Source organism: Porites lutea, chromosome 4 (genome assembly GCF_958299795.1).
Source record: "Porites lutea chromosome 4, jaPorLute2.1, whole genome shotgun sequence".
Lineage (NCBI taxonomy): Eukaryota > Metazoa > Cnidaria > Anthozoa > Scleractinia > Poritidae > Porites > Porites lutea.
In genome coordinates this window covers 43,211,395-43,224,512 of record NC_133204.1, presented here as the reverse complement: position 1 = coordinate 43,224,512, position 13,118 = coordinate 43,211,395, and the positions used below count along the sequence as shown (strand labels likewise).

General features: G+C 40.6%; 1 protein-coding gene across 1 annotated transcript; it reads left to right on the top strand.

The window, feature by feature from the left end:
* The first annotated feature begins 1,564 nt into the window (after window positions 1–1,564).
* Window positions 1,565–10,092, top strand: LOC140934731 (uncharacterized). The gene is made up of 6 exons (XM_073384305.1): window positions 1,565–1,695; window positions 4,356–5,015; window positions 5,701–5,824; window positions 7,482–7,714; window positions 9,843–9,875; window positions 10,019–10,092. Exons 1-6 carry the CDS (start codon window positions 1,650–1,652, stop codon window positions 10,090–10,092), a joined length of 1,170 nt encoding a protein of 389 aa, XP_073240406.1. The 5' UTR covers window positions 1,565–1,649.
* The last annotated feature ends 3,026 nt before the right edge of the window (window positions 10,093–13,118 follow it).

The window sequence follows — 13,118 nt, the reverse complement described above, 5'->3', positions numbered from 1 at the left end:
TACAACTGGAAAGGCTTAAATGAGTCCGCATTCCCCGCTCATTTATACCTAAGTTAGTATTATATATTTCGAGACCATTTAGAAAATTCACAGTCGACCTTTCGCGAAAATCAGTGTTTATCGATAGATTTCATCACATTGATCCCACAAAGACTTACAATTTCTTTGCGCCAACATTGGTCACCTCCGCTTCTCATAAAATCATGGCAAAATGTTGCATTCTCTGTCCAAAGACACTGCTTCTAACGGAGAAACAGCTCCACGCCATACATTTCTTTGTAACGACTTGCAATGTTTGCCCCCTGGCGATCCCATAATCCTGTGCGCATACCTAAGTGTCCGATTACTGGAAAATCATTTAGTTTTCATCATTTTCTACACTTAAATTGGTAGTTCACGTAATTTTCTATTTTGAGAAATTGTCAGAAACGATAGAGAGCAGCAATAGAGATAGAGAGTTTAAAAACTCCTTATTGCTGTTGGTCAAGGTTTACCCTTATGGGCCCGGTTCCTCGAGCAATGGCTTTCAAAAAGGAAAAGACCAAGACCCTTGGTTCGGGTCTTGGCTCGAAGTTTAGGTCATGTTAGGTCATCCGTTTCAGCGAGAAATGATATTTTAATGTTCTGGTTTTTTTTTTTCTTTTTTAGCAAGACGCATTGGGCGTTCGTTAGAACCAACTAGCTTTTTTTTCCTTTCTTTCTTAGGAGTCGGTCTTGCCAGGAGCCCATCAAATTTGATGGGCTCCTGGTGTTGCATAGCCTATGAGCAAGCTCTCCACTTTGGGGTGTCGAGAGAAGTCACTTGAGAGCCGCAAGCGAAAGGAGACACAAGTGCGCGAGGAGGGGAACTTCAGTCACGCGCGTGGTCATTTGCGTGTCTCGGACGTTTTGCTCGATGGACCAAGAAAAAGGAGAAAAAGAGAGACTGCTCGTAGTCTGGGGAAAGAAAGGAGAGCTCTCCTTTTCCTCCGCCCCTCGCGGCTTCGCGACTCACTCGCGCGCTCTCTCGCCACTTATGGTGGAGAGCCTGCTGGCACGCTACCTGAATCAATACAGTTCAGCCGGTCTCATTAAAGTCTGATTTTTTGTATAAATCATTGCTCTGACTACTAAATTCAAAGCAGGGCTTAATTTAAGTACACAGCTTTGCTTCTTTACATTTCATCAACTGTTCCTTTTTCCAAAATATGTAAAATATCAGCAAGTTCACAGCAACAATGCTAATATTAAAACAAAACTGAATGCAGGGCTGGCACTACGGCAAAAGGCTGATTTATTATAGGCCTATAATCTGAATCAGCCCTTTGCTGTAGTGCCAGCCCTGCATTCAGTTTGGTTTTATTTTACACTTTAAGCGACGTCTGGCTACAGCATCTCTTTGATTAGAGATCCGGCAAGAGGAACCAGTCAGTTATATTTACGCGTTGCGTGGACCTCTGCATTCAAACAGTTTTTCCTAATGCTAACATTGTTGCCGTCATCTTGCCAACTAAGGGAAGTCCCCAGACTCTTTCCTCCACCACCCCCCACCCCCCGTTCAATATGCCCACAAACCTCACATTGAGGATGATCAATTACAATTCCACGTGCTTGAATTTCTAGCGCTATATTTTCTTTTGTACTCTGTTTAGCGGGGATAGCGGAAAGAGATGAGGGTTTTCTTCGCCCTTCTATTCATTGGTGGAACATATGCAGGTAAAGTATAACACACGAGCCCCAATTTACATTTCACGATCACATATGCATATCGATGTAAATATTTTGTATATCTTACTTGAAAGCTGAAAATCGACACGCACTCACACACCAAGGCTTAGGGCCTGAGCAGGAACCTTTTTTTGCGGCCACTGTCTTTGCAAAGGTTATCAGTGGAAGGAGAGTCGAGGAGGAATTGATGTAATGTAATAGGACAGACCACTTTGTAAAACTGGGAACAAGGTTACATTTTATACATTCAAAATGAGCTAAAATGCTTGCAAGAACGTAACACAATCAACTGTAGTACACTGAAAAGAAGCTAAATGCACGAAACGAAAAAGTTGACAAGTATTGAGCACTTTAGTTTTAGCCGTTATGCCGGAATAGTGATAGGGAGGCAATTTAGTAAACGATTATGTTACAAGAGGTTCGACCAGAAGAGGTTCGACTGTATTTTGTGCACGCTGGTTTTGATCCCTACATATAGGACCCGTGGCGTGACCGTATAGAAAACAGTTCTGATTCTTTGCGCCCTGAGTTTTCGGAATGCGATGTTACAGATCTGATGAGATTTTTTGGGAATTTAAATTTGTTTTTCTTTGGTCAAATACGTATTAGATTTACAATGCTGTCTCCATGCAGGAGAGGTTTTCGTGTATTTCGTGATTCACAATTTTCCTTTATTGTTTCATCAAAGTATGGTGTTCTATTGTAGCTTATTGTGTTGCGCGATCTTTTGTTCTGTTAATTCATTATATCATCACTGAGGTATTTGGGGAGGTACTCCTATGAAAACTCGGTGAGGGTGTGCCGAACAGTTCTCCAAATCCTGACCCCGATTCAGACCGAAAAATGTCATAGTTTTACACCCGTTTTCAGACCTGAAATTATGTCATAATTACTTAGATAAGAACGCCAACAAAAAAGATTTCTTAAACTGCGAATTCGCGTATTTCTCTTTCTTTCTTATTCATATGGAACTGAAACGGTAAATACGTTCATACTCTCCTATAGTTTCCTCGAAAATAATACCTAATTCTAGACCAAAATGGGCGAAGTCTGTACTCGTTTTCAGACCAAAACGGCGTAAAAATCATATCCTTTGGGGTGGCACAAACCTATATCGGGCTTACATAATGTATTACCCCCCCCGGGGGTATTTTTTGATGATTTAATATGATTAATGTAAATAAAGTAGAACACGTTCTTTGTTGTTAAAGCTTCAACGCCCTGTTCACACTAATGCGTTTTCAAAAGAATGCGTTTTCGTTGTCATAGGGTTTGCTTTTCAGGATTTTCACGTAAGACAACAGCTTTCATCTTAGCCCTTACAGTATGCCCCGTACAAACGGACGAAAACATTGTTGGCCAACAACTCCCAATATTGTGGAATGTTACATGTTGGGTCCGTTAGCACGGCCCTGTTGCACGTTGTTGAGTGTTGTTGGGAGTTGTTGCCCAAAGTTTGAAACTTTTCAAACTTTTAGCTACGTGAAAACGGACGCAACAACTCCCAATGATGTTGTTGGGCGTTGTTACATCTGTTTGCAAGTAGTTCGAGACATACTTTTATCCAAAGGTAACAGAGAACAACAGGGTAAATTTAATTTCTAAGACGATTTTTTTTCGGCGATCGTAGAAAGCCTCGAGCAATTTTGTTATATCAAGTTCTGTAGGCCAGTTTATGAGTTTATCATCCTAAATAATAACCTACGCCAGGGCCAGCGAAGTGAAGACTACTAATGGGTTTTTGACCGCTACTTATCAGGACTTATTAGATTAATCTGTCCACATGTTTTGTAAGTAGTTCTGTTGATCTATTTTTTTCCGTTTAAATTATGCTGGAAGAATCCATTTCCTCTGAATGTTGCATGAATCACGAAATAAAGCAACGATACGTTTTCTTCTTAATAATAAAAAAATTATTTCTGGTGACTGTCTTTTATGCTCAGTTAGCCTATTATTGTACATTCATAATAATCTTCATTTAAAGGTGATGTTTCACGAGACGATTCGCAACGACGATTTTTATCGCAACACAGCGTGGAAACATTGTTGCGACGATGTTTCGAATGGTTAAAACATTGCTACAGCATTGCAAGGCTGTGTTGCTCTAAATATCGTCGTTGCGAATCGTCCCGTGTAACATCACCCTAAATGAGATGAGTCTCGAAACTTATCAAAATTCAAACCGTGGGAACCCGCAACAGTCGCCAACCTGATTGTAACACCAGTAAAAATAACTGCTTAAACATTGAAACAAGGTATAATTACACAGCAAACATAGATGGACGGAAACCGGATGAACAAACTTGAAGAAGATTAACACGGATTACAATTGTGTTTTTTGAAAACTTGTTGGCGTAAATATTTTTGAAAGGTAATTGTCGTTGCCTGTTAGTTTTTGGGAGAAAGGCATATTTTTTCTACACGAAGCCGTAATTTTGTCATTCACACTCTCTTGTCATTTACAAGTGATTTGTCAAGATCCATAGCGAAAAAGGACGCTTCTTAAAGTGCCAAGTCTTCTAGCTGGCCTAAAGAGACCCTCTAACAGTTCTAATAGGGGACATTAAAAGATAAATGTTTCTGAACTGAAATAAGTGACTGACCAGATTGACTGACCCACTGACTATATTGTTTTCATCATTCAACAGCTAATTACTCCTGGCCTTTTTATCCAATTGCTAACCAGGCATTGTATGGTTACGACCAAGCAGCCAACAAATCTTTCAAAAGCGAGAAAATCCCAAATGGCGTCAGAACTCAGGTGGAAGATGGAATCCAGGCTCTGTTTGTGCCCGCAGGAGAACAGGTCGACCTTGGTGACTTTGCTGGTACGTGCATCAGTAATCCATATCTCTGTCAGAATTTTACTGTGTCATTTCTATTTAAAACTGGAGCCGATAAAGATCTAAAGGTCCTGGATTCGGGCTTGCGTGCTGATGACCAAACAGATGAGTACGAGTATGGCTGGTCATTTGAGATTTCTCCCTATTCTAGCAGTGCTGAAGCGACAGTCACCGGTAATGGCGCGGGCAGCGATCTGGCGGCTCTCAATTCTTGGATTCAAATAGTTTTTACTTTTGATTACGGAATAATAACCAACGTAGTCCTCTACCAAAATTATAATGGCACGCTAGTAGACAATCTGATGGCATCGGGACAAAGCTATGTGGATCAAGACCGGAACACGCGTCTGAAGCTTGGCTCCACATCCAACACAAAAGGGTTCTTTATAAGCAACCTAAACTTTATTGGAATTAAGCTGAGTGTAGAAGAAATTCAAGAACTTGGGAACAGGAGTTTTAAAGAAGGTATGATAAAGGGTTGCTTATTAAATGAAGTATAACTTAAATCCTTTTGCAGGGTAATTGTTTTAAGCAAGACAGAATAAATGGACAGAGAAAGAAACGCCCATTCTAGCCCTTAGGAAATGTGAATTTCACCAAAGTTATTTTTAGACAAATGAAACACTTGAAATTAATCGGAAATTAGTTTCCGTAGAGGTCCGCAAACTTTTGTTTGGTCTTAGAATTCAACAGTCGCCGTTAAAATATTCTGCATTGTTTGACTAACATCATGAGTTTTCTCTGGCTACGGGGATTAAGTCCGCGGCTTCCCGCTCTGCAGTTCAATGAAAACACAATAGTTCAATATAACCACGCTAGAAGTTCAATAACAGTACATTTGTTAGATGTCATGTCACTCAAAAAGCATAATATAGAGCATTTATCTCCCTAAAGTTACCAACTCATTAATTTAAGGAGAAATCTGAAAGTCCAATCTCAAACTGCTGCCTAAGTTAGTCCGAGTACACCCGTCGCCTCTCAAACAAAAAGTTGAAACGTCTCTCTGCTTGATTATGTTTGAGGGGAGGAGGAGGCTGTAGGCGGGCTAGCCTAAGCTAGACTCGATCGGTTTGATTAACGATTCTTAGAGGTCTATTCAAGAGAATGTAGAATGTATTGATGTATTCACTACAATTTATTTCGCCAACAGCAATGGAGGCAAAGAACGTCACAATTGAGATTCTGAAAGCTCAAATAATAATACCAGCAGATGCTGGCATGGCAGTGATACGCATGCGCCGTCAGGGATTTCTTGCTATTGCTACTGCAGTGAAGTAAGTACTGAAACAGTCCACGCTAAAAAAGGGGAAAATAGAAGAATGTAGCTCCTAATGTGGTATGCCAAAAGAAGGTGAATTCTTATTATGGTATAATTCGTGGTTTGTAAATGGCAATGACGTTTTTATGGTCTCGAACCAGGCCTTTTGGTAGAGGAAAAAAACCAAATGAGCCTTTTTTCGCCACTAACGAACCGGGTCCGAGGCTAACTTTGTCGGCGTCCATGAGTTGTGTTTTAAAAACTAGCCGGTATAATCAATAAACAGTCTCAAAATGACGGTCCTCCGAGGTGTTTTTAATCAATGGTAGTCTTTACACTAGAGCATAAATAAGCTAAGAAATATTTCAAGACAAATAAATTTTAATTACTTCAAGTTTACTAAAGCTTCACACAACCGATTCTTTTTTACTTCAGGTTATTTTCCCACGCAACAAAATTAAGATTGATTGACATGTCTCGCTTTTATCAAAGCTCAAGAAATCGCAAAACCGCAAGTCAGCTAAGTCGGTCATAAGGATGGTTTTCAAGTCGCTTGAAACTTTCTTGAATCGTTTCAACTTTCCGACTTTAATGAGATGCAAAGCAAAGTTACTTGAGATTTTACTTAGGCCTTCACACGAATTTTTGGTTAAGCAAAACTTAGCGGCTCTTAAGTCTTACTTAACAACCTAGTGTAAAGACAACCAATGTTATCAATTTCAGCACTGAAGAATACGTACCAACTCCGGGGGGTGGATGATCATAAGTGAGACCTCTCGTCTGGGGCTATGCTATGCTAATGAGTCCTAATGAGGACGAAACAGCTGTCCATGGCTGCCACTGCCTGGGTGATATGGTTGTGCGCATGCGTAAGGTACTCGGGCCATATCGCGGAGTTGGTACGTGTGCTACAGTGCTGAAATTGGAATTGTTTGATTTTGTGCTTGATATGGATGAGAACGTTGTCAGACGGGACTCCTTAAAACGTTTTCAGTGTTTTGCTGTCCTTGGTACGGCAGTACATACGCATGGTGCCCATTTGGTCAGGATGTACGTGTTACCCCACGGAGGGTTGACAAGTTTAAATTTAAGAGTTCATAGCATTATTGTATGAGACTGAGTATGATCTGAAGACTTATCCAGTTCGTAGGGACCAGTTATTCGTCGGCCTCGGCGAATTACTCCCTGCTATAGATTTACAATAATTCATACATTAGAAACAAACTTATATTCTTACCTCGAGCGATGTAAAGTTACCTTCTTGGCAAATTACGGATTTAAAGAGATTGTTTACTCCAGCCGATGTTGCTCAAAAATCAGTTGCATACGTTGAGTTATATCTTTGCTGTTTTTCGCCATGTTTTTAGGCATTAGTTCTGCTATCTTCTTCGCAAAATGTGTGAAATTTTCCGCTATTTTCTCAAGCACTACGTATACCAAGACAGCCAAGCTAGCGCAACTTCGTCATAGAGCTTCTAGGTTTCTGTGCCTTTTTCTTGCAATTACCCTGTAGCATTGATGTCATTTTATCGGATATTGCAAACGCCTTCAAAAATTAAGTCAACGTTGACTGATTGCGGACGAATCAGTCGGGGATTTCCGCCAGTCAGAGACTGAGAATTTTTTTGTTAAATTAACAGTGACACCTATTGTCTGTGTTGTACTTTCTTAAGCTATGATATGAAAAGCTTGACAGCAGAACCAAACAAACACTACAAGGCTGCCGCTGGGGAGCAACTGGCATTTGCTCCGGGAGAGATTTACAAGGAAGTTAAAATTGGTATCATTAACATGGATAACAGCTTTGAAGGCAACAAAACCTTTCAAGTCATTTTCTCAAGCCCTCAGCGGTCCGTGTCGATGAAAGGACCGCAGCAGGTCAATGTAACTATTATGTACACTAAAGGTAAGGGGACAATTCTTTCATATATACCTGCTTTTGTGTGTGTGTGTGTGTTTTTTTTTTTAACCGGGCTACTAAAAAATGTCAGTCTCTCTCCCAGTGATTGTTAATTTAATTGCCCTTTTTACTGAAAAAGCACAATCTTACCAGGAAATAAATATTTTAGGCACAATTCCTGCATGCAAAGCTTTCTTCTTTAGTCTGGAAAATAGGACATTTTAAGGATTTGTTTCATTTTCAGCGTCACCGATTGCAAAGCTATTTCCCCAGTTTCCCCAATTTTGCAATGCCATTGGTCTCTCAAATACAATCCAAAACGCCATTTCTCGAAGAAAAGAGGCCCTACAACCTCTAATTTAACTGCTTGATGACTTGAAAACATTAGCAACAGGCTGTTTTATTGCTTGTATGGAAATTCCACAGTCAAAGAAACTGCATCTAAGCGCAGGAAAACCTACCCCCTGGAATTTAACCAGGCCACCCGAAATACACACCAGTTGAAAGCCCTGTGCCTGTGCAACCAGCTGACACCCACCTGGACGGAGACACTGAGCCCAGGGAAACAGGAATAAGCCGCGGTCGAAATTTCAGTACAGCCACAGTCCAGTACAAACCAGGCTTTTTAGACCATCCCCACCACCCTGGAATTTAACCAGGATACACCAAATGCATACCAGCCAATAGCCATGTGCCCGTGCAACAAGCTAACACGACCGCAGGCCCCCCTCAAAAAGCAATTGCTTGCCCAACGGGGGTAACAGGCTGGCCCGAACCTTCTCGAGCATTTTTTCAAGAAGTTTTAAGAATCGAGCAAGGAAGCAAAAGCCGGATAGACAAGGGATAAAGGTGTGGAAAACAAACACAGGATCTACGCCAAAACGGTTGCAACACCAGAAGTTCAACAAAGAAACCAGGAGAAACACACAGACGCTTGATCCACTGTGCCAGGAGGGGAGGGCATAGACTTTGCAAGAGATGGAAACGATTCCAAAACCACCATCCTCACGATGATGAATCACAACACCAAAAGCGACCAGATCCTTCTTCCCTCCCCAGAAAAACTTAAACAAAGCGGTGTTCAACTCACGCAAGAGTTTAACCCAGAAGTTAAACCCAGGTAATGAGAGAGGGGCTAAAGCCTGTAGACAAAAGGGTACGCAAAAGGAAGGACCAATCGACACGGTCGAAGGCCTTCTCTTGGTCCAAAGACAAAATGGCCACAAAAAAATTCAGCTCATTCGCATAGGTGGCAACGTCACGAAGTAAAGCAACGTTTTTTCCCCAACATAACGGGAAGGCACCCCACAGGTCTAATCGTGGGCCACAACAATGTAAATCACCTGTGGCACTGTGCTACTGTTATTGCACTGTTTAAAGTTAACATCTTTTGAATAGAGTGAAACCTCTATTAAGCGGACACCCTCTATTAAGCGGACACTAAGCCGGGTCCCGAAATTAACTTCTTATATTTCCCCTTATAACGAACCCCTATTCAGTGGACACCTCTATTAAGCGGACGTGGACACTAAAGTAAATAGTATTTGGCTAATTTCTATTGTTAAAAACCTCTATTAAGCGGACTCCGGACGGAACTGACAGTAGTAGTATTGGATTACGTCCCTGAAATACGTACTGTAGTCGATTAATAAAGATAAATCAACACATTTGGCTGTCAATAAACTGTAGTTTAGACCGATATCCGGCCATATGATTGTCATCCGCGATTACCTCAAGGTCTTGCAGAAAGTACAGCACAGCTTCCTTAGCTTTCTTAACAACATGGAACTTTATCAAAGTACAGAGTAACCGTTGAAAGTTAATCGTTAACAAACATTGCGCAATTTTTAGAAACCTCTGTTAAGCGGACGCCCTCTATTAAGCGGACACTTGGGAAGGTTCCGAAGGTGTCCGCTTAATGGAGGTTTCACTGTATATATCTTACAAGAATTTCCAGAATAGACACACCGGCCAACCTCAGTTTATCACATTACTGAAGTTTACCTGGTTATTTTGGAGCATGATAGGTGTAATCAAAAATTCATAACTAGGACTTTCTTTGTGGCGGAAGAGCAATACCATGAATGCCAAACGTATCTTGAAAGTTGAATAATCTGCCATTCCTTTTTTCAAGGTACTGTCCGATCAAAAGCAGCCATCACAGATGGTATGTATTCAATTTAAACTTGTCACAGTTACACTTGGTACTTTTACTTTACTTTTTCCTTTTTTTTGCCTGACTGTTCAGGGAAATTACTAGCCATATCAGATTTTAGGCTTCACTAGTTGGTGTTATGTATCACCTTTTAGATGCAGATGGCAGAGATGGTATTTTCTTAGGTAATGTTCACACTTTTCCGGATAGGGCTTCTGTTCTCACATAAGAACGTTGATTTCGAAGTGATTTCTGTAACCGAGTGAATTTCTAAAGTGGAGAGTCACATATCTTATAGAAGTTTATGCTATACTGGATAGCTTTTCGTGTCGGTACGAAAAGCTTTCCGCTGTAGCATGAACACAGCCTTAATAAGTGGTCTAGCCCGTTCTAGGCTCCTAAATAGTCGGGTCCGCGAAATCGACAAAGCGCGAACACGAAAATAAGCTGATTTAGCAACAGAACGGGAACGTCATTTGACGACGGGAAAGCGCGCGGAAAGGACTAAACTCGACTTCCGGTACCCAATTTGCCGCTCTGCCATTGGTCAAGCCAGTTGTTTGATTTACGCGAGCAGTCGTTAACAGCCGTTCTGTTGTTAAATCAGCCTAATAAAAACGCCACCGACTCCCCTTATCAGATCACGCGCTCATATTTTCGCGTGTTCTCGTAGTAGGCCGAACTTTAAAGTCGGTCGATTTTTTTGTTCGTGTTTTCTATGCAATAACGGGTAAACAACGGGTTAACAAAAAAAAAAACGGGTTCCGAAATCGTAGTGTGTTCCTGGCCAAAGGTCTGCCAGTACTAAAATTTGTTATTTTACATAATGGCGCAATATAATAATATGTCTTCTGTTTATCCAATAATCAGGGGGTCTACTTTACTGCTTTGTTTTAACGCTGCTAAAGCTGATTGCTGGTCTTCGATAAAAGAAAAGGTGCGGAAGGAAAGTAAGTTGATATATATTCACTTATTTTAATTGATGTAGAAACATTTTTTGCAGCAATATTTTCACGATTATGACGCTTTTCTTCTTATTTGAAGCAAATTCTTACTTCTGTCAATTCTAAACTTCCCTGTATCAAATAATTCCATAAAACAGCCTGACCTTTTGGTACTGAAACGGCCAGCATCTCTCTACGCAGTTCAATTCCACAACGAAACGGCCATTATAGTGCACCCGACTAATTGCTAAAATAACCTTCCCTCAATGACTATTTTCAAAACAAACCATGTACAAACTATAACAGAGTGTACCTTCAATGCTTTGCTTTGTTGTAAATATGTTATATCGATATGTTTTGAACAGTCACCTATTAATAAACTATATAACAATAATTTACGAAAATGTTGTACCGATGGTATCACACGACATATCTGGCTCCTTAGCCTGAGTCAGTGGCAGGCAGAAAAACTGGGAGGGCAGGGTTAGGAGAATGAGAAGGGGAGTCCCTTTCCTTCTCTCCCCATCCCCACTCCCTTTTTTCGTTCCTCCACGTCAGACACGCAGGCTACTACCTCCCCGTTACATACACCATATCTTCTTTATCTAACTTCCAACCGAAATTTCCAAATTTTTCATTTTCTTTTTTTTTTTTGCAGAAGGGTGATGATGAAAGAAATAATAAGGAGAAAAGAAGAGAGCATAAAACTCTGATCCAGTAGAGAAGATGACATTATTGTTCTTCATTTTTGGTTCCTGATCTTCTGGTTTTCCTGTTTTCAAAAACGTTGATCATGTTTTTTAGTGTTTAGTGTTATTTACCCATAATTTTTTGCATTTGCTGTTAAATTGGCCAATTTTTTATTGTTTACTGTTTCAAGAGAAAATACTGTTTGGAGGGTTTTTCGCGAGAAACTCGTATTTGATCGATGTAAAATATATCGTTCACATATGAATACAACTACGACAATAAAGTCGAAAATTTCCGGTTTTCTCTTCAGAAATCTTCTCCAGTCTTCGGACATCTTCGGTAGTCTTCGGAAATCTTCTGAAATAATCGGGAATTGTCGGAAAATAGCCGAAATTCCCTGATATACTTAACAAAATAATTTGGCTTTTTTGCCCCCTATTTTTTTTTTGCTGGAAAAACAACAAGTGTTAAAGTGGCAGCACCTGCCGCAGCACCTTTGTTGAACTTTTGACTTGAATTGCAGTCATATTTGACGACACCTTTGCCGCAGCTTTGACCTAAGCTTCAGGTGAACGCCATTTGACCAGACCTTTGGCGAGCCTTTGACTTTAATCTCAGACATAATAACATTACCGCGCTTTTTGCCACACCTTTACCTCGAATCTCAGACATATTTGACGATGCTAATCAAGTATACCTTTGACGCGCGTCAAAGGTAAGGGTTGAAGGCGTGACAAAAACCGCCTTTATCGCCTGAAGACTCGCCTGAAACCGTGGGCAAAGGTAAACATTTGTCGCGCGTCAAAGGTGTACAAAGGTGTGCAAAGGTGGTCTTTACCTCGCGTTTGACTTCACCTTTGACGTTCGTTAAATCCGTTTTTTCGTCACGTGTTAATTTTCCTGTATAACGTCCCGTTTGTAATCAAATGTATGCCAGATTCGACCATCGAACCTAATCGAACTCAATCAAAGTTTGCTTGGGTTCGATTACGAAATCAAAAAGTCATCCTGGAATGAAACTCGCGCCGGTGCGAGTTTTCTCACGTAAACACCCCCTAAAACTTTTTTGTGAGATCTGAGTTCGATTGTGTTTAATTACCGAACTTAATCGAACGTAATCAATCGATTAAACTCGACTGAGTTCGATTAAGTTCGATTAATGAAACGTTCGATTTGGTTTGTGTGGTAACGCCGGGACAGTCAAACCGTAAGCATAAGTTTGAACAGCGTAAATCGAGTGCCCAGAGTCCTAGAACTTACAGCCTCTTACACTCACCTTGTCCCGAGGGCAAAATAACTAGTCATTAAAAACCACTCCAACATGTTCCTGTTCCTGTTTTCTCGATACAACATTCGATAATTCCGTAGTAGGGTCTTACGGCTATAGGGGGGCTAACTGCAATGATAATAGTACCACGTAACCAGGTTTCTCATTTAATTGTCGTTTACGTTTCATTATCTGTCTACACTTAAATTGGTAGTTCACGCAATTTTTTATCCATAAGAATTGTTTTGAGCAGTTTTTATATGTGCTCATTTTCTATTTTGAGAAATTCTCAGAAACGATAGAGAGCAGCAATAGAGAGAGAGATATATTAAAAACTCCCTGTTGCTGTTGGTG

Excerpts from the sequence above, each read along its gene's own strand:
- LOC140934731 (XM_073384305.1), top strand. The coding sequence starts at position 1,650 with ATGAGGGTTTTCTTCGCCCTTCTATTCATTGGTGGAACATATGCAG. Across the intron at positions 5,825-7,481 it reads GCTATTGCTACTGCAGTGAA|CTATGATATGAAAAGCTTGA; the intron begins GTAAGTACTGAA and ends TACTTTCTTAAG. Across the intron at positions 7,715-9,842 it reads AACTATTATGTACACTAAAG|GTACTGTCCGATCAAAAGCA; the intron begins GTAAGGGGACAA and ends CCTTTTTTCAAG.